Consider the following 21,835-nt stretch of genomic DNA (forward strand, 5'->3'; position numbering starts at 1 on the left):
GACACATATGAACGGTTCCTGCTGCTTTTGTCTTCATGTGCCCCGTGTGAAGGACTGAGCGCCATGCCCCTGACCTGTGGCTGGAAGAGATGCTGCTCCATCGGTAACAGACACCATCTCAGAGCTGTTTTAATAATATAGATGCAGCTTGCACAGGGCATGGGTGACGGGGGACCGTAAGAAAAGCAGCAATTTTTTGAGCAGATGGTTAGCCTGTGGCTAGCAAGTTTTCAATCCTGCTCCTTCTAGAGATGGATTCTATAGCTTAAAATGAAGCAAAACCTGCCTAAATGATTATTTAGAGAATTCTCTTTCTTTTTGTAAATGTTAGCCAAATCTATTTTCAACATGTTGAGAGCCTTGAAATAGCTTTTCGTGATAAAAATATTTAAATGAAAACTTAAAATGAATTGGATGGTATGCAGACAGCAAGAAACCCAGAATTTATATGTGAAAATGGTCTAATAATATTCTGTGGTCTTGGAACAGGTTGTTACCTCAGTGGCGCCAGAAGGAAAACTGTAAGCTCCTGACTGGGGATCACGATATTCACATTCTCTTGAAATTACTTTTTTCTTCCCCCAAATTTGTTTTGACTATTTCTTTTAGTTTAAATATCATGGTGAATTATTGTTAGGTATTTAATTAGCTTTTGCGGCTTAGAACAGAGATGTAATGGCTGTTAAAGTATAAAACTCCAAGGAACATAAATGGAAATCTGAATTTCTGGGCAACTTCTTTTCATTGGTAAGTTACAACTGCTGAAAGCTGTAGTTGGGAGAAGAGTCTAAGGCAATGTTTGTCAAGATATGTTGCTTTTGGCGATTGGATGTTTTTGTCCCTGCCTTACAATTGGAGCGACGGTGTCAGGGACTTGAGCACAGAGTCGAGAGTGATGTCAAAGGCATGTGAGGAGGAGCCAGAGCAGCCTGTGGGGTGAAGCGTCTTGAGGGCTCCCCTCCTCGCCCGGGGTCTTCTCCTGGCGTATCTACTCAGTCATTTTTTCAACATAGCTAAAACTTGGGACTCAGGTTTTTGCAACTTGGATCCAAATTATGATTCTTTAAGACACTTAAAGTATTATTGGATGACAAGAAAATTGCTGTAGTAAACGATACCCAACAGTAAAATGTCCTGCTTTGTATATATAATTTTTTCAACAATTATACTAGGTTTTTTTTACAGTTTAATTTTATCCTTATAACTGTGAAGTAGATTGAGTTTTTCTTGTCATACTACTATGTGTAGCAGATGAAACCTACCGAATAAAAATTTAGAGTTTCAAGCTTTAAAGACCATGATTAATCTTAACTGCAGATGGAATTTTATTTTAACATTAAAAGCCTCCTAAGCAGAAATACTGTCATGCCCTTGAGATATATTGGAGGGCAAATATAAACTTTATTGTTGTTTTTTCCCTCCTGAGGGCTTTTCAAATAATAGAAACGCTTTCTTACAAAAGAAAAGATAGTAAATTAATTTCAGGTAAAGATAATGTGAGAGGAGAATCAGCTGCTGTTCTGGGTAATGTGAATGAGTCATACTTAACAATGATCACGTGGAAATGGGATGAAAAACCCAAACTAATATTACAACAGCATTACACAGGCAACAGTTTAAGACTGAACATGACGTAACGGTCCTACCAAAGTGTGGGTCATTTGCCACCATGGGACTTTCTATTGATGCTCCAACTTTCTGCTCTTTTTTAAATGAAGTAAAGTTGACATACAATGTTAGTCTCAAGCGTATAGCACAGTGATTTGACATTTATACACATTAGGAAATGATCCCCACAGTAAGTATAGTAACTGTCCGTCACCATATAAAGTTGGCACAATAGTATTGACTGTATTCCCAAGGCTGTGTCTTACCTCCCTGTGACTGACTGATTTTATAACTGGAAGTCTGTACTTCTTAATCCTCTTCATCTATTTCTCCCAACCCTCCCCTACCACCTGCACACCTGCAGTTTGCAACCAGCAGTTTGTTCTCTGTATGTTTTTTAGTTTTTATTTGTTTGTTTTGTTTTTTAGATTCCACACGTAAGTGAAATAATTGTATTTGTCTTTCTCTTCTGACTTATTTCACTTAGCATGATACCCTCTAGGTCCATCTATGTTGTCACAAATGGCAAGATTTCATTCTTTTTATGGCTGAGTAATATTTCATTGCATATATATACCGCATCTTCTTTATCCATTCATCCATCAATGGACACTTAGGTTGCTTCCATTTCTTTTTTCTTTTTTTTGAGGAAGATTAGCCCTGAGCTAACTGCTGCCAATCCTCCTCTTTTTGCTGAGGAAGACTGGCCCTGAGCTAACATCTGTGCCCATCTTTCTCTACTTTATGTGTGGGACGCCTACCACAGCATGGCTTGCCAAGTGGTGCCATGTCCACATCTGGGATCTGAACTGGCGAACCCGGGCCGCCTAAGTGGAATGTGTGAACTTAACTGCTGCGCCACCAGGCCAGCCTTGCTTCCATTTCTTGGCTATTGTAAATTGTTACCTGTATAATGCTGTGTCATAATCTTCTGTTACCATCAAATTTTCAATAAAATTGCACGAAAAAAGCTTAAAAAAAAGAAAAGAAAAAAGAAATTGTGGATAGTGGTCTCTAGGGCAACTTAGCAACTGGAGATGAAGAGACTTATTAGTCATTAGTCATTATACTTACTGTTTTAATTCACTGTCTTATTTTATTTTTACAATAAAAAATGACTTAGTGCCAGAAAGACCCCCACAAAACTACCTCACACAGTAAGATGGCTACTATAAAAAAAAGTATATATAAAAAGTAGAAAAAAATAAATGTTGGCAAGGATGTGGAGAAATTGGAACCCTTGTGCACTATTCGCTGGATTGTACTTAAAAATGGTCAAGATAAATATTATATATATTTTACCACAATTTAAAAAAACACACATGGAATTTATTGTGTTTGCCTATCCATCATGATTCAATTTAAACAGTAGTTTGTAGGGTCAATACTGAGATTGTAATCCAGTCCCCCCCCCGTTCCTTATCTTGATTCCCTTTTTAACTTTTTTGCTATCTCGCCTCTCTCCTTATAAAATACTGTTATTTGTTCCTTTTCTTTATTTTGCTTCTCATTTTCTTTCTTGGCTGGAGCGTAGGCTTCACGAGGGCAGAGGTCGGTCTGTTTTGTTCGTTGCTGTAGCTCCAGCGTCTGGAGAGCGCCTGGCACATAGCAGGTGATCAGTGAGTATCTGTTGAGTGATAGAATATTATAACTAAAATAAAATCACTTGAAAGACAAATGCAGTTAGGATATTTTGTATTTTTAATATCTTTCATTTTTGATAACATATAAAATAAAGCATACGAATCTAGAGTGCACAGCTCAGTGAATTTTTATGTATCCACATGCCTGCGACTAACACCCAAATAAAGGCACAGACCACGTCCACCACCCTAGAGGACCCCCCATGCCCCTTCCCGGACAGTCCCCTCCCTGCCGGTGCAATCACTGTCCTGATTTCATCACCCATAGATGCGTTTGGCTTTGAACTTCTTATAGAAATGGAGCTTTGCAGGATGTGCTTTTTGTCTGGCTTCTTTTGGCTGAGGTAATGTCTATGAGCTCAGCCGTGGGGTGGTCCATGTGTGACAGCTCACCATTTGTTTATCCACTCCCTTACTGACGGACATCTGGGTTGTTTCCCTTATCTTGCCATTATGAATAAAATTCTTATATTTTTGTGGACATAACTTTTATCTTGGCTAAAGTATGTAGGAGTAGAATTAACTCAGTCGTGGGATAGATGTATACTTAACTTTTGGAAACTGCTAAACGGATTTCTAAAGTGGTTGAAGTAATTTCCATTCTCACCAGCAATTGTTCCACATTCTGGTGAACAGCAAGAGTGTCTCTGTCCTTTTTGAAGCCACACTTGCAGGTGTGTAGTGGTATTTCCTTGTGGTTTTAATTTGCATTCCTCTAATGAGATGATGATGTCGAGCATCTTTTTATGTGCTTATTGGCCATTTGGGTATCTTCTTGTAAAATACCTGTTCAAGTTTTGTGCTTGTTTTGTTGTTTACTATGCGTTCTTTGTTTTGACCGCAAGTCTTTTGTCAGATACGCACGTTGCAAATATCTTTTTCCAGTCTGTGACTTGCCTGTTCCTTTTCCTATCTTTTAATTAATGCAAATTCTTAATTTTAGTGAAGTCAAATTGATCAAGTTTACTTTAAAAGCTATTAGTTTTTGAGTTCTGTTTAAGAAAACTTTGCCTATCTTGGAATGATTTTAAAGCCATTAGTGCAGTTAGCCTGAAAAAATAAGCTCAATTTAGACACTCTCATTTGAAAGGGCAAAAGAATTAAGTTTAAACAACTGCAAAATTCACTTTTCCTTTATTAGGGATAAGACAGCGGCACAAGACCTCTCTTTTGACAGCCTTTCAGGTATACAAATTTTCTTTTAAATTTAACTTTGTTTTTCTCAATGTTTGCAGAGAATATGGCCTGTTGGCCACAGTAAGGGGATAATGATATAGAGCAAATAGATTGTTTAACTTGGACCTAGAGCCTTTGTCCTTTCTCCTTAACATCTGGTTGGGTGCAACTTCCCCTATCTGCCCCTCGCCTTTCCTTTGTGAGCTTTCTGTTACAAGCTCTTATATTGTTTTCCTAATGTGATAACCCCATAGGTAAAGGAAGTCGCAGCTGCGGTCCCACATGTCAGAGTGCGTCGCAGTGTTTGGATATGGCACCTGTTCTGCAGCTTTAATGGCTAGTAGAATTTGAGGTTGCTGTAATTGGAGTTATGGTCTATGAGAAGTGTTCCCAAACTTTCTCTAGTGGTGAAATTCTTTCTTAAAACGAGGTCTTGCAGGTGAGCCACCTTGTAGTTGTCCCAATGCCCTTTCTGGAGCCCCTATTTCCCCTTTTAGTGTATTGTCAAGTGAATTACCTAGTTCAATGAGATTTTAAAGGGACAGCTGGGGAAGCCTCTCTGTTTCCTAGGCCATATTTATTTAATTTAATTTTTATTTGTTATGCTCAGGTATATAGAAAGACAGTTCTCAGAAACAAATGCTCATTTTTAAACATTGTTTTCTTTTTGCTATTTCTCTGTAGGCATTTTTTATTCTGGATTCAAGTTGTCAGACATATGTATTGCAAATAAATCTTTTGTTAATCTTTGTTATAGTTTTCTATTTCTATTTTCTTTTTCATTGGTTTCCTTTCTCTTTTTTCCCCTCTTCTTTCTTTGTTTCCCTCACTTTGTGTTTAATTTGCTCTTCTCTTTCTAGTTTCTGGAGATAAAAGCTTATCATTTATTTTAGACTCCTCTCCTTTTTAAATATAAGCATTTAAAGCTTATATTTCCTCTAAGCCATAGTGTACTACATATCCAATGCCATCTTGTTTTTCTCATTTGACAAGCTCTCCTTAGACAGTCGCACCCACTGCCTGGCCTCTGACACCCTTCCTGTGCTCGTAGTTCCTTAGTCTCCAGCCCAGGTCTGACTTCAGCCTCTATACACAAATGCCCAAATGAACTGAACATTTCCCCGTGAAGGTTTCATAGCAACCACAAACTGGAAATGTCAAAAAAAAACCCAACAGAAAAATTCCTCTTTTGTCTCATATATCCTTTTCACCCTTTGCATCCCTTTCACCCGCTCAAACACCCACGCGTCATTCTTTCTATTGTAGTTAATGATGTTGCTATCTGTTGTTCATGCCCCAAACTGGAGTATCATTCCTAACTCTGCTTTCCTCTCTGGCAGTTGCCCTGTTGATTCCAGTGACTTAGTGTTTTTCCAAAATTTTCTGCTTCTTTCAGTTCTGCCGTTATCTTATTTCGGCCACCATCTCTCACCTGGTTTGCCATCACAATGTTTTAACCTGTCCCTCCCCCGCCGCCTTCACTCTTCTCCCTCTGTAATTCAAACAGATGACTTCACTCAACGCCAGCAAATCTGATCACATCTCTTTTTTTCCCCTCCAATTATTTCAATAACTCTCAGATGGTTTACGAAGTCTAGGTAACTGCACATGGATTTTGAGGCCCTTTAGATTTGCATGTTTACTTAGTGCTCTCATCTTCCTTCAACACATGACATACACTTTGTGTTCTGGCCACATGGATCGTCTTACAGCCTCCAGAATGTAATGTTGCATATTCGTTATTGACTTGGAGACTTTATATATGTTGTTTCTTTTGTCCAGACTGTCTTTTGCAACCCCTCTGTTCAGTCCTTGTTCTTAAAGTATGGACGTAGCCATTTATTTCTCTGGGAACTCTTCTTGGAGGCCACCTAAGGTGCCCCCACGGACCCTGGTACTCAAGCTTGCGGACCTGTTTGTTTGTAGTTTTCATCAAATCTGGAAATATTTTTCCACATTATGTCTTCAAATATTTGTCTTCTTTCCCTCTTCACCTCTTTTTTTTCCCCTGAGTTTTCCGTTATATACACCTTAGACTCCCTTGATACTGTGTCATAGGTCACTGATGCTCTGTTTACGTTTTTCCCCCAGTGCTTCAATTTGGATTGCTAAATTTCTATTGCTGTGTCTTCAAGCTCATGAATCCTTTCCTTTGCAGCGCCTAATCTGTTTTTAATCCTACCCAGTGTCATTTTCATTATAGATATTCTAGTTTTCACCTCTAGAAATTTCATTTGCTTCTTTTTATATATCTCCCATTTCTTCTTCATTATATTGTTTTTTTCCTTTAAATTCTTGAACATATTGAATCTACTTATCTTAGTTATTTTAACATCCTTGTCTGGTGATTCCACATCCCTTTAACTTAGGGATCTGTTCCCATTACTGAATCATTTGTGTCATGTGGGTTTTTTGTTTCTTTGGATGTCTAGTAGTTTTTAATTGAATGCCATACATTGTAAATTGAGTGCTTGATTTTTTTTACAGTTCCTATCAGGAGTTTTGGACTTTGTTCTGGCTTGTTTACTTATAGGTTAGTTTGCTCTTGCCAAGGCTAGTTTTTAAGCTATTATGTAATGGGTCTAGAGTCTCCTTTCCTATAGGTCTCTTTCAGCTCCACAGCTAAGGCATGATTCCCATTGCAATCAACGTGGTCTCTTTGGAGCATAGGAACTCTAACAAGATCCTGGCTTTGTGTGAACTCTGGAAATTGTTGCTCTTACAGTTCCTTCGTAATTATTCTTTCCCTGGCCTTGATGAGTTTTGCCATATATGTGTACATATTGGAATTTAGCCAAAGATTCAAGGTGACTCCTATGTAAATTTCTAGAGCTTCTTTTTTGCATGGCTCTTCCTTCCTCAGTTCTCTGCCCTGTAAATTCTCAGCATTTCTGCCTCCTCATGCTGGGATCTCTGTCTTCTCAATTTGCTGAGACTGCTTTGTTTGGCTTCCCCCATCATTGTACTTTGGCCCAGAAATTGTTTTCAGGTAGAAAGATGATATGGTCATAGCGCTCATCTTGTTTGTTCTCTTCTCTCAAGGATTACTTTCCTCTATTTCCTGTTGTTTGATATCAGAAAATAATTGTTTCCTGTATTTTGTCCAGTTTTCTAATCATTATAGTGGAAGGATGTTAATCTGACCCTCTTTATACCTCTCCTGATCCGAAGCAGAAACTCCAATTGGTATATGTTAAACTGTCAATTTTTGAGGTAAGATAATCTCATTTTAATGTTTATTTTCTTGGTTATTGAGGTGTACATTTTTGTCTTCTGAATTAGCTTGGACTTTCTAGGCTGACCATGGTATAGCTTGAGGGAGCCAGTTTCTTGGATATCATCTAACTTGGGTTGTTATTACAGTAGTGGAAAGTCACCCCCTACCAAAAGCACAAATATCATGCTGGGTTCAGTTTTCAAAATCTCAATGTAGAGTTTAAAAGGGGAAGACATATCCTTTTCTTTTAGCAAATATATCTTCATGAATTTAAAGAAGCCTGTGGGTTTTGGTTGTAGAACTCAGCAGAAGTTCACAACCAAGCTCAAATGTTCATCACACAAGAGACCACTGTGCCCCGGGGAATGGAAAAGTACGTGACTGCTGCATGTTACCTCTGGCATCTTCCCCAGCACCAGGGCTAAAAGTACAGTAAGAGGATGTTATGTTTTATTCTGGAGGTGCTGTAGAGTATCATCTTGATTTTTTTCTTCACTAACATAATTCAATTTTATTTGTTTATTGCAGTAACATTGGCTTATAACATTATATAAATTTCAGATGTAAGTCATTAAATTTTGATTTCTGTGTAGATTGCATCACGTTCACCTCTCAAAGATACTTACAATCCATCACCGCACACATGTGCCTAATCACCCCTTTCTCTCTCCTCCCTCCCACCTTTGCCTCTGGTAATCACATATCTAATCTCTCTCTCTGTGTTTTTGTTGTTGTTTTTAATCTTCTATTTATGAGTGAGATCATACAATATTTGACTTTCTCGCTCTGACTTATTTTGCTTAGTATAATACCCTCAAGGTGCATCCAGGTTGTCACTAATGGCAAGATTTCATCCTTTTTTATTTTGGTGAGGAAGATTGGCCCTGAGCTAACATCTGTTGTGAATCTTCCTCTTTTTGCTGAGGAATATTGTTGCTGAGCTAACATCTGTGCCAGGCTTCCTCTATTTTGTATGTGGGACACTGCCACAGCATGGCTTGATGAGCAGTGTGTAGGTCTGTGTTTGGGATGCAAACCTGCAAACTCCGGGCCGCTGAAGTGGAGCACACAAAACCAACCACTATGCCATCAGGCCAGCCCCTGGATTTCATCCTTTTTATGGCTAAGTAGTATTCCATTGATAACACATCTTCTTTATCCATTTGTCCCTTGATTGGCCCCTAGGTCGCTTCCAAGTCTTGGCTATTGCAATCAATGCTGCAATAAACATAGGGGAGCATATATCTTTAAGCATCCATGTTTTCATGTTCCTTGGATAAATGGCCAGAAGTGGAATAGCTGGATTGTATAGTATTTCTATTCTTAATTTTTTGAGGAATCTCCATAATGTTTTCCATAGTAGCTGCACCAATTTGCACTCCTACCATCAGTGTATGAAGGTTGCCTTTTCTCCACATCCTCTCCAACACCTGTTATTTCTTGTCTTGTTAATTATAGCCATTCTGACAGGCATAAGGTGATATCTCACTGTAGTTTTAATTTGCATTTCTCTAATAATGAGTGATGTTGAACATCTTTTCATGTGCCTGTTGGCCATCTGTACATCTTCTTTGGAAAAATGTCTGTTCAGATCTTTTGCCCATTTTTTAATAGGGTTGTTAGATTTTTTGTTGTTGAGGATGTATGAGTTCTTTATATATTTTGGATATTAACCCTTTATCAGATATATGGTTTGCAAATATCTTCTCCCAATTGTTAGGTTGTCTTTTTGTTTTGTTGATGGTTTCCTTTTCTGTGCAAATGCTTTTTATTTTGGTGTAGTCCCATTTCTTTATTTTTTCTGTTGTTTTCCTTGCCCTGTCAGACATGGTATTTGAAAATATGCTTCCAGGACTGATGTTGAAGAGTGTACTGCCTATGTTTTCTTCTAGAAGTTTATTGGTTCCACGTCTTACATTCAAGTCTTTAACCCACTTTGAGTTGATTTTTGTGCATGGTGTAAGGTAATGGTCTACTTTCATTCTTTTGCACGTGGCTGTCCAGTTTTCCCAACACCATTTATTGAAGACACTTTCCTTTCTCCATTGTATGTTCTTGGCTCTCTTGTCAAAAATTAGTTGTCCATAGATGTGTGAGTTTATTTCTGGGCTCTCGATTCTGTTCCATTGATTACTGTGTCTGTTATTATGCCAGTGCCATGCTGTTTTCATTACTATAGCTTTGTAGTATATTTTGAAATCAGGGAGTGTGATACCTCTAGCTCTGTTCTTTTTTCTCAGGGTTCCTTTGGCTATTCGGGATCTTTTGTTATTCCATATAAATTTTAGGATTCTTTGTTCTATTTCTGTGAAAAATGTTGTTGAAACTTTGGTAGGGATTGCATCGAATCTGTAGATAGCTTTAGGAAGTATGGACATTTTAACTATGTTAATTCTTCCAATCCAAGAGCACGGAATATCTTTCCATTTCCTTGTGTCTTCTTCAATTTCCTTCAACAATGTTTTATAGTTTTCAGTCTACAGGTTTTTCACCTCTTTGGCTAAATTTATTCCCTGATATTTTATTGTTTTTTTGCAAATGTGTATGGGATTGTATTCTTAATTTCTCTTTCTGCTACTTCGTTCTTAGTGTATACAAACACAACTGATTTTTGTAAGTTGATTTGTATCCTGCAAATTTACCATATTAATTTATTATTTCTGGAAGTTTTTTGGTGGACTCTTTAGGGTTTTCTATATACATGATCATGTCATCTGCAAATAGTTACAGTTTCACTTTTTCCTTTCCAATTTGGATCCCTATTTATTTTTCTTGCCTGATTGCTCTGGCTATGACTTCCAATACTATGTTAAATAAGAGTGGTGAAAGTGGGCATCTGTGTCTGGTTCCTGTTCTTAGAAGGTTGGTTTTCAGTTTTTCTCCATTGAGAATGATATTAACTGTGGCTTTGTCATATATGGCCTTTATCATGTTGAGGTACTTTCCTTCTATACCCATTTTATTCAGAGTTTTTATCATAAATGGATGCTGTATCTTGTCACATGCTTTTTCTGCATCTATTGAGATGATCATGTGATTTTATTCTTCATTTTGTTAATGTGGTGTATCATGTCGATTGATTTGCAGATGTTGAACCATACCTGCATCCCTGGAATAAATCTCACTTGATCATGGTGTATGATCTTTTTAATGTACTGTTGTATTTGATATGCTAGTATTTTTTGAGGATTTTTGCATCAATGTTCATCAGTGATATTGGCCTGTGATTTTCTTTTTTTGTGTTGTCCTTGTCTGGTTTTGGTATCAGGGTAATATCTGCTTCATGGAATGAGTTAGGAAGCTTCCCCTCCTCCTCAATTTTTTGGAAGAGTTTGAGTCTTCTTTGAATGTTTGATAGAATTCACCAGGGAAGCCATCTGGTCCTGAACTTTTATTTTGGGTTTTTTTTTTTAAGTGGTGGGGTTTTTTTTTTGTTTTTTTAAGATTGGCACCTGAGCTAACATCTGTTGCCAATCTTTTTTTTTCTTCTCCCCAAAGCACCCCCTCATACATAGTTGTAGGTCCTTCTGGCTCTGCTATGTGGGACGCCACCTCAGCATGGCTTGATGAGTGGTGCTAGGTCTGCACCCAGGATTCAAACTGGTGAAACTCTGGGCCACTGAAGTGGAATGCATGAACTTAACCTCTTGGCCATGGGGCTGGCCCCTTTTTGGAGGTTTTTGGTTACTGTTTCCACGTCCTTACTGGTGATTGGTGTGTTCAAATTATGTATTTCTTCTTGATTCAGTTTTGGAAGGTTGTGTGACTCTAAGAATTTATCCGTTCCTTCTAGATTATCCAATTTGTTGGCATATAGCTTTTCATAGTATTCTCTTATAATCTTTTGTATTTCTGAAGTGTCCATTGTAATTTCTTCTCTTTCATTTCTGATTTTATTTATTTGAGCCTTCTCTCTTTTTTTTCTTGGTGAGTCTAGCTAAAGGTTTGTGAATTTTGTTTATCTTTTCAAAGGACCAGCTCTTGGTTTCATTGATTCTTTCCATAGTTTTTTAGTCTGTATTCCATTTATTTGTGCTCTGGTTTTTATTATTTCCTTCCTTCTACCGATTTTGGGCTTTGTTTTTTCTTCTTTTTTCAATTCTTTTAGGTACACTGTTGGATTGTTTATTTGAGATTTTTCTTGTTTATCGAGGTAGGCCTGTATTGATATAAACTTCCCTCTAAGTACTGCTTTTGCTGTATCCCATAAATTTTGGCATGTTGTATTTTCATTTTCATTTGTCTCCAGGTATTTTTTGATTTCTCCTTTGATTTCTTCACTGACCCAATCGTTGTTCAGTAGCATTTTGTTTAATCTCCACATATCTGTGGCTTTCCCAAGTTTCGTCCTGTAGTTGATTTCTAGTTTCACACCTTTGTGGTCAGAAAAGATGCTTGGTATTATTTCGATCTTCTTAAATTTATTGAGACTCGTTTAGCAGCCTAATATGTGATCAGTCCTGGAGAATATTCCATGTGTGTCTGAAAAGAATGTGTATTCTTCAGTTTTTGGATGCCATGTTATGTATATATCTACTAAGTCCATCTGGTCTAATGTGTTGCTTAAGACCAATGTTTCCTGTTGATCTTCTGTTTGGTTGATCTATCCATTGATGTGAGTGGAGTGTTAAAGTCCTCTGCTCTTACTGTAATTTGTCTATTTCTCCTTTTATGTCTGTTAATAATTGCTTTATATATTTAGGTGCTCCTATGTTGGGTGCATAGATATTTACAAGTGTTACATCCTCTTGTTGGATTGTTCCCTTTATCATTATGTAGTGCCCTTCTTTGTCTCTTGTTATGGTTTTTGTTTTAAAGTCTATTTTGTCGATATAAGTATTGCTACCCCAATTTTGCATTCATTCCCATTTTCATGGAGTATCTTTTTCCGTCCTTTCATTTTCAGTTTGTGTGTGTCTTTAGGTCTGAAGTATGGTTGTGTGCAGCATATATATGGGTCTTGTTTTTTTATCCAATCAGCCACCCTATGCCTTTTGATTGGAGCATTTAGTCCATTAACATTTAAAGTAGCTATTAATAAGAATGTACTTATTTCCATTTTGTTACTTTTTTTCTGTGTGTTTTAATAGTTCTTCTCTGTTCCTTTCTTCTTCTCTTGCTCTCTTCCATTGTGGCTTGATGGCTTAATTTAGTATTATGTTTTGGTTCCCTTCTCTTAATTTTTTGTGTATTTATTATAGGTTTCTGGTTTGTGATTACCATGAGGTTCATATATAATAACCAACGTATATAGCAATCTATATTAAGTTGATAGTCTCTTAAGTTTTACCTGTTTCAAAAAGCTCTACTTTTTTACTCCCCTCCTCCCACACTTTGTTTTTGATATCATATATAATCTCTTTTTTGTGCATGTGTGTCTATTACCTGCTTATCGTGGAAGTAGATAATTTTAGTACTTTTGTCTTTTGACCTTCACCTTATCTTCATAGGTGGTTGATCTGCTACCTTTACTGTATTTTTGCTTTTTACCAGTGATTTTATTTCTTTTGATAATTTTCTTATTCCTATTTTGGTCTTTTCTTTTCCACTTAAAGAAGTCCCTTTAGCATTTCCTATAAAACTGGTTTCTTGGTGATAAACTCCTTTAATTTTTGCTTGTCTGGGAAACTCTTTCTCTCTCCTTCCATTCTGAACGATAACCTTGGTAGAGTATTCTTGGCTGTAAGTTTTTTCCTTTCAGCATTTTAAGTATATCATGCCACTCCCTTCTGGCCTGTAAGGTTTCTGCTGAAAAGTCAGCTGATAGCCTTATGGGATTTCTTTTGTATGTAACTTGTTGCTTTTCTCTTGTAGCTTTTAGGATTCTTTCTCTCTCTTTAATTCTTGACATTTTAATTATAATGTGTCTTGTTGTGGGCCTCTTTGAGTTTATCTTCTTTGGTCCTCTCTGTGCTTCCTGTACCTGGATTTCTGTTTCCTTCCTTAGGAAAGTTTTGGCTATTATTTCTTCAAGTAGATTCTCTGCACCTTTGTCTCTCTCTTCTCTTTCCTGGACACCTATAATACAGATGTTAGTGCCCTTGATGTTGTCCCAGAGTTCCCTTAGACTGTCCTTGTTCTTTTTAATTCTTTTTTCTTTTATCTGTTCAGCTTGGGTGATTTCCTCTAGTCTTTTGTCCAGATTGCTGAACCGTTCTTCTGTATCATCTACTCTGCTATTGAGTTCCTTGAGTGAATTTTTCATTTTCAGTATTGTATTCTTCATTTCTTATTGGTTCTTTTTTATATTTTCCAGTTCCCTGTTGACGTTCTCACTGAGTTCATCCATTCTTCTCCCAAGATCAGTGAGCATCCTTATGACTATTATTTTGTACTTTTTGTCAGGTAGATTGTTTATCTCTGTTTTGCTTTATTCTTTTTCTGCAGATTTGTCTTCTTCCCTTATTTGGAACGTATTCCTTTGTCTCCTCATTTTGCCTCTTTCTCTGTGCTTATATCTATTTATTAGATAGGTCAGCTATGTCTCTCAGTCTTGGAGAGATGGTCTTATGTAAGAGATGACCTACAAGGTTCAGCAGTCTGCTTCCCTCTTGTCACCAGTTCCAAATGTTCCAGGAGTGACCCCTGTGTGGGCTTCGTGTGTCCTTCTGTTGTGGCAGGGTTGTTCTACCTGCAGGTACCTGGGGAGGCTAGGCTGTCTCCCTGGCTGGCTGGTTGTCATACTCAGTTGCGTGTGGCTGCTATAGACCCTTCAGACACTTTATTAGGTGTGGGGAGCCCCAGCACAGGTGGCTGCCAGGTCTAATAGCACATTCCTGCTGCAGTTTTTCTGTTAAGTGAGTAGGTCCCCAGCATGGCTGGTTGCTGGACTCAGGGGCTTACAATTGCTGTAGGCCTCTGGACTGCAAGGCTGTTGTCAGCTCTCTCAGGGTTGCAGCTGAGTGGGGCTGGCCTCAGGCATTGGAGCACCCAGTTGTTTCAGGCTTTGGAAGGTGGGGCTGATCCACAACATGCCTGTTGGAGAAGCTCAAGTCTGCTGTAGCTGACAAGCCCCACTGTCCACAGGGCCACACACCCCATCCTGCCCCATGTGCACACCCCAACCCACTTAAGTGGACCCAATCACCCTGCTGCAGAGGCCCCACACACTCCACCAATGCAGGCCCACTTGCACATGCCCTGTCCCACAGAGGTGGACCCACTTGCCCAGCTGCAGAGGTTCCATGCACCCCGTCTATGTGGGCCCGCAAGTTGTCCAAGGGCTTACTGTTGGGTGGGGCCAGTCCCTAAGGTGGGCTGCCTGTCCTGACTGGGCTGGATTAAATCGGTGCTCTAGTGGGTGGGGCAGACCTGTGTGCTAACAGGCCAGAGGAAGAACTCCAATGGCATCTGCCAGTGTCTGTGTCAGCATGCCTGTACTTGGTCAGAATAATGGCTGCCGCCAATTTCTCAGTCCTTGAGGAGGTGGCCCCAGCCTGGGGAGCTCTTACCTTTCACCAATGCTCCCAGAGCCTCTCAGGTGAGTCTCTTTTCACCAAAGGACCGTACACCTTTCTCTCTGGTGATTTTAGATTCTTTCCAAAATGGGTGAATTTGTGCCTGGGCCCTTTAAGAACAGGCTTTTTTGTCCCTTATGTCCAATAGCTTTTCTAGGGGTATTCCTTGTTGTTGTTAATAGCCAGCAAAGCCAGATATTATGACACTCGTGTTGGTTGTGCTGAGTCCAAAAGGTGCTTATTGTGGTAAAGCTCCCCTACTCACATCCTCTGCTCCTCAAGGAAAGGCTGTGTACCTTAGGATTCCTCCCAGCCATGGAGTGCCATAGCTAGAATGTGGCTTTTTCCCCTCCAGAAAGGAACTTCTGCCTCCTCCACCTCAGTCAGCACTGTCCCTTGGGGTTCTTTTTATCCAGTTTTCAGTTCTCTCTCAGGGGTAATTGTTCCAAGAGTAGTTGTAAATTTGTTGTTTCTGAGAGAGGAGGAGAGTTCAGAGTCCACCTATGTCACCGTTTTAACCTGATCTGCTTCGATTTTATTTAGGTATTTTTCTCTTCTTATAAACTTATGATTGGTGTTTATGTCCACTTGATTATGATATTTTTGTTTAAATCTGATATCAATATAGTATGCTTGACAAAAGTGCTATTAAAGATTTATATTCTATTTAAGTTTGTTTTAAGTATGTAGTAATAATTCACTGGCTATAAAAGCATTTATAGACACAGATGTCTTTAAGATACACTGCTGTATATTGTTTTAGACATTTTACATTTCCAGGAAGATCCCAAATATTTCAAACAGTAAATATCTTCTTTAGTTTGATCAATAGATACTAAATTAAGTATTTAAGATTGATTGTTAAAATGCAGTTTTAGTAAATTAAATGTTAATTTACCAAAACATAATGGGAAACTTTTGAATTAAAAATGACTTTGGTCAAAGATCAGGCCTCCTAAGAAAGTGTTACACACACTTTTCTTAATGGCTTAAAATGGTAGTGGTGAACCTAAGTGATGATTTGCTGTGTACCTGGGGCTGTCTTTGTGGCCGGGGTTTTCGGGCTGTGCACTCCCTCAGCAGTGACCTTGGGTTGCTGTGCTGGGTTAACTTGAATGTGTTTTTACCATTCTGCCCTTCCTTGCTGTGAGCTGTCACTTCTGACTGTGGCTAGCATGACTGATTGTGGCAATCCTTTTTTCTCTATTTGTGTCTAATCTGAGAGAGGGCTGTATCATATTTGTTAATCTTATTGGAAACAAGGACGAACTAAGGATGTGCTTACCTCTAAGGTAGGACTAAAGTTCTTTTATAAGAAAACAGTTTTGATTTTAGTGAAAAACTTTCCTATATCAACTTGGATTTCTCTACAAGCATTCTGATCCCTACATCACAGCTGGATGGGGAGTTTCCCAGAGGGCCGAGTTGTAGCTAGGGGAAGCATTTGTTCTTAGCTGTAGGGTGTAGTGCTTTTGCGTACAGATCTATCTTCCCTGTTAAGTTTTCCTTAAGCTGGTATTGAAATTACTTTTCCTTCTTTAGATACAAGCTACAGGTTTAATTGAGGGGTGGGAGGGCTGTGTGGGATGTTGACAGGTAAGAAGCAGATGAGGGGAAAGGTAATTATTAATAATGAAGTTATAACTGTTAAACCAGCACTGTCAAATAGAAATATAATGTGAGCATATTTGTACCTTAATAGTATATTTCATTTAACTCAGTATATTCTGAATGTTATTTCAACATGTAATCAATATAAAAAGTTATTAGGATATTTAAAATTTTTTATACCAAATCTTAAAATTTGTTGTATATTTTACACTTATAGCATGTCTCAATTCTGACAAGCCACATTTTAAGTACTTGTTAGTCACATGCGGCTACTGGCTACCATATTGGACAGCACATTGTTAGTCTCTGGTTGTTATCTGGTCACCATTGTTCTTCCTATTAAAAATGTATACATGCACGCACAAATTGCAGTGTAAGTAAAATACTGATAGTTCACAAATACTCATTTTAATGCACTTTGGATAGCTATAATGAAATAATCTTTGGTCTTTTGGTTATTCATTGCTATACTTACCAGTACTCTAGTCTGGATGTTTATACTTGTTTGGGTAAATGACAGATGAATTTTGTGATGCATTTCAATGGTAGAAATTTGAGGGCAACCTTAAACACAGTAAGTATTTTCAACACAAACTGTGACTACACAATAGGAAGAGAAGGGTTCATTGGCTTAGTTAATGCAATATGCAAGTAATTTTTTTGTACAAGGAAAATATGGGATTTAATTTAGAATTCTAAGTTACAGGAATAATGTAGTTAGAAGGGAATGGTAGACATGGGGATGGCCCTTGTGATCTGAAACACAAAATTGAGGTTCAAAAGTGGATCTGGCAGAAGAATTCCCCGTTGGAGTAGAAAGTTGGGAAAAACGACGGGACAAAATGAGGGTTATGTAAGATTTAAGGCGTTATGGTAGCTGATGTTTAGATATTTATCAAGTTCTCTTATGGTATTGTAACTTTTTCGACAGCTACACCATATCAGTTAATAGAATCTTTGATTAAAAAAGCTTTAAAATTATACTATTTTTGTTAGCTTTATATCAGTGTTTGGGGTCAGGAAGATTAAGAGATTTGTTCTTGGGTTTCATCAAGTTGAAGGTGGGATTATGACTTTGGATTAGACTTGAGTTTATTGTAGCATATGGTGCAGTAGCTGTAATGAGATCGTCGTGTTAACAATGTCAGCATCAGGTGTGTGAGCTTTCCGTAGAGTTCAGTGGCTTTGTATTTATTGTAAGGCTGGATTTTTAACCTAAGGGAGCAGACACTTGACAGATTTGTACACCCATAACAACGGGGATAGTGAGAGTACTGAATTAGGCAAATGTGTTACCTAGAGCGAGGTTCTGTTGACAGTGAGTTATGTGTTTCATGTAGTTACATCTCATACAGCCATGTACCGCATAACTATGTTTTGGTCAACGATGGACCGCATATACGATAGTGGTCCCATAGGGTTAGTACCATAGAGCCTAGGTGTGCAGTAGGCTGTACCATCTGGGTTTGTGTAAGTGCACTCTGTGATGCTCCCACAGCAATGAAGTCGCCTAACGACACATTTCTCAGAACATATCCCCATTAAGTGACGCAAGACTGTTTTCCCTTCAAGGAAATTTTTGGGGAGATTGCTTTTAGTAATTTTTGTCTTCATGTAAAACAGATTAAGTTGTTTAGATCATTGGCTTTTGACTTTTAAACTTTTGCTTAATATCATTTTTTCAAAACTGTGGTTTAAAGTTACTCTTAGAGGGAGATAGTAAAATTCCAATCAGAAAGTTTTTCTCATTTTGAAAGTTACTTAGGCCAAGTAAGGAGCCAACATACAGTATTCTAGCACAATTATTTTCAGATATTATGGTTTTAAAATTTCTCCTTATGGTAAGTTGTTTGACCTAGATAACTTGAAACACGTGCAGCTTTATTACAATGTGGCTGCTTTTTCAAGGGCTTAGTTTTTTTTTCTATCTTCTTATTAAGCGTATTGCCTTGTGTTGTCGGAACTTTCTATTTCTTGGATTCCTATTTCTAGATTCTATTCCTATTTCTTAGATTTTGACCACGTTCTGGACACAGGTATTTGTTTTATGTTCTCTGTGGCTTTGAGGGGTAATACATGGTCTTCTGTCTATTCCAGAAATGCAGCTGTGTGCCTCAGTTACTCTTCAGAGCGTCAGAAGAACTTCCCTGGTCTTCATGTATGACTCAAATCACCTTTTGACTGGGTCATTGTGTTCACACTAAAAAATTCTTTTGTTTACTCATGACAATCATGCTACATAGGTTTCTAAGCAACATTTTTACCGTTATTATGAAACATCTTTGTCAAATAATCTCTAAATTTAAAGCATGATCAGTGGAACCAGACAGACCCAGATCTGAACCTTGGATATATCACCTGTGAGCTAAGTGACCTTGGGCAAGTTATTTAACCTCATGGATCCTCAATTTTCTCATCTCTAAAAGAGTGAAAATACCTCTCTCACAGGGTGGTTGTGAATTAAATGTGATTTTGTGTGGAAAGCATCTGGCAGGGGGTGGGTCTTAGGAAATGGAAGTTTAATTATCAGCACACAGTCACTAACTAATGTCTTCATCTTGCAGTTTTGCAATAATTCCTAATTTTATTACAGAACTTTGCGGTTTACTTGCCTTTTTCAGACCCGTAGTCTTATTTTAGCATTATCAAATTCCTATTAGGCAAAGTGTTGTTATCTTCATCTCTCAGTTAAAGAAGTCAAATCTCATAGGTTAAGTTTTAAATTATAGGTGAAACTTCATGGGTTTGAGGAAATAGGAAAATTAGGCTCGAATCCTGGCTCTACTAAAAAAGGACAAAATGTCTGCTTATGGGTGTAGTGAGAAGTAGAGATAATATGTGTAGCATGTCTGATATTCATCAGGGGATTAATAAGCCTTAGCAACAAAGTTGAGTAGATTATTTGCTAAGACTTTGTTCATTGAATCATTTAAAAGGCAATTACCGAACCCCAGGCACTAGAGGGAGAGCAGAGAACAAGAAAAACTCAGCTCATGCAGCTCACATTCTTGAGGGGTAGACTGATAACACATGACTAAATGATGTTTACAGGAGTTGTCACTGCTCTAAAGAAAATGGAGCAGGGTAGAGAATGGCCAAAGGGCAGAACTACTGTAGAACTCTTTGAAGATATGACATTTGAGCAGAGACCCAAACAGTAAGGAGCCAGAGATGAGGAGCTGTAGAAGAAGGGAGTTCCAGCTGAGGTTCTCCTAGGCAGAAGGACTAGTAATAGTAAGAGCTAAGGTGCTGAGGTGGAAATGTCCTAGACCCTTATGAGGAACAAAAGAAGACACCAGTGTGTCCAGAATAGAGCCTGGTAGCCAGTGGGGGTAGTTTGCTCTACTTGAAGTATTATGGGAAGCTGTTGGACAGTTTTGAAGAAGTGACAAACCAGATCTGGTTTTACATTAAAAAAATATGACTCTGATTCCTATGTGGAAAACAGGCTTTTGAGGGGTAAGAGTTGGAGGAGGAAGCGTTAGGAAGTTGCTGCAACATCCCCGTGAGGAAGGATGCCGGGGTGATCGAGGGTGGTAGCAGTCGAGCCGGGGAGAAGCGGACAGATTCAGGTTCTGTTGGGGGGTCGGGTAGAGCTGATGGGATTTCCTGACAGACCGGATGTGGGATTGAAAGATAAATCAAAATATTTGGGAAGTAATTGTGAGCGAGGATGCTGAACTGTTCCTTTTTCAGGTCAATCATTTCTTGATCCCCCCCACAATACGAAGCCAACAATCTCTTTATTTAACATGAGCACACGTTAAATGCCAGAGGTTACAGGGAAATGAGAGAGTCCTTGACTTCAAGGACCCAAAAGAAGAACTCTTTGAAAGAAGTTCAGTCAGGCTCCATAATTAAGAGGAGGAGAGAATTAAAGCCAACAGAGGGGAAAGTTCTGGCAGAGAAAGTATCCAGGCAGGAGGTGCGGTTTGAGAATGGAGGATAGGAAGCACAGTGAGTGCTGTTGGCCTTTATGAATTTGTTCCCCTCTTATCCGTGGAGTAAGGAATGAAGTTACTCTTCCTTCATCATCATCTGCATCATTATTGCCCGTTTGAACTATGTGTCTTCAAATATGATACGACTTTTTAACATTCATAAACTTATTGTTATTCTCTTTCTGTACATATTGGCAATGATAAAAGCTTAAAGATGCATGTCCTCTGAAATATGCAAAAACAAAGAATTTACATAAGTAATTTATACTTCAGAAAATTAAAGTCGAGAAATATTTTCCTCATCATTAGAATTCACAGTATATAAAGTAAGTCAAGATTCCCTGCTTGGATTTCAAACTGCATTATCTCAGCGGAGAAGGATCAAGTGTCTGTTTTGTATTCAGTGCACAGACTCCTTCTGTGTCTCCGGCTGCTCACATGCTGGGGCTGCAGCACTTCTTGCACCCTAGGACTTAACCATGTGTGCCTTGGTCACCCTAAGATAGGCTGTTATGGGGAGAAAGGCGTCATCAGCTGTAACAGAATTTCTGTATACGTGCTGGTCAGGATGACGTTTCCAGTCGTCCCCTCAGCTCCCTGGCCTCTTAGCTATGCTCCGTCACAGTGCCCGGAAGTCCCTGGGTCCAGACTTGCCCGTCTACCCAGCACACAGACTGACATGTGCCCAGCAAACCTTGATGAGGAGTCTGTTCCAACCAATGACTTCAAAGTTTATTTGTTGACTCAGTCTTTATGGTGTGAGAGGTGTGGGCCTTTTACATTGTTTATTGCCTGGAACTCTGGACCTGGTCAGAAGTGGGAGGGAGTCTGCTGAGAGATTAATGCTGGCAACGGGGAAGAGAAAGCAGAGTGGGAAAGACAAGCATAGAAATGCAACCTGCATCCCTCTTGGCAGGCATGACTCACAGGTGCGGAACCTGGGGAAGTGTGGCGGGGAGGTCCCAGCATGGGGCGTTCTGTGTCTGCTCTCTCCCATCTGTGCTTCACCTGGGGCTGAGACTGATTTCCTGGAGGCGGGGCCTGCTTTTAAACAGGATAGGCTGTGTGTATGCGTAGACCATGAACCGACAGGCAAGACCTCGGTGCAGTCTGAGGGCCACAATCGCCCTCAGGGGCGACGTGCTGTGTAGGAGGGTATCTAACCCCCACTGCAGGGGGCTG

General features: G+C 38.9%; 1 protein-coding gene across 3 annotated transcripts in view; it reads left to right on the forward strand.

Annotated features, from left to right (window-relative positions):
- The window catches only part of LOC106832434 (phospholipid-transporting ATPase IB), a 588,664-nt gene that overhangs the window by 60,780 nt on the left and 506,049 nt on the right, over positions 1–21,835 (forward strand). Inside the window, exon 1 of one of the 3 annotated variants that reach the window (XM_070520415.1) lies at positions 3–103. The exons of 1 other annotated variant lie outside the window; for it this stretch is intronic. In XM_070520415.1, coding sequence (XP_070376516.1) covers positions 64–103 — 40 coding nt within the window. In that variant the 5' untranslated portion in view covers positions 3–63. Of the gene's footprint in view, positions 1–2; positions 104–21,484; positions 21,583–21,835 lie in introns of those variants that run through there. One more of the 3 variants, XM_070520416.1, reaches the window with a different exon arrangement.

The sequence above is a fragment of the Equus asinus genome, chromosome 11, assembly GCF_041296235.1.
Source record: "Equus asinus isolate D_3611 breed Donkey chromosome 11, EquAss-T2T_v2, whole genome shotgun sequence".
NCBI lineage: Eukaryota > Metazoa > Chordata > Mammalia > Perissodactyla > Equidae > Equus > Equus asinus.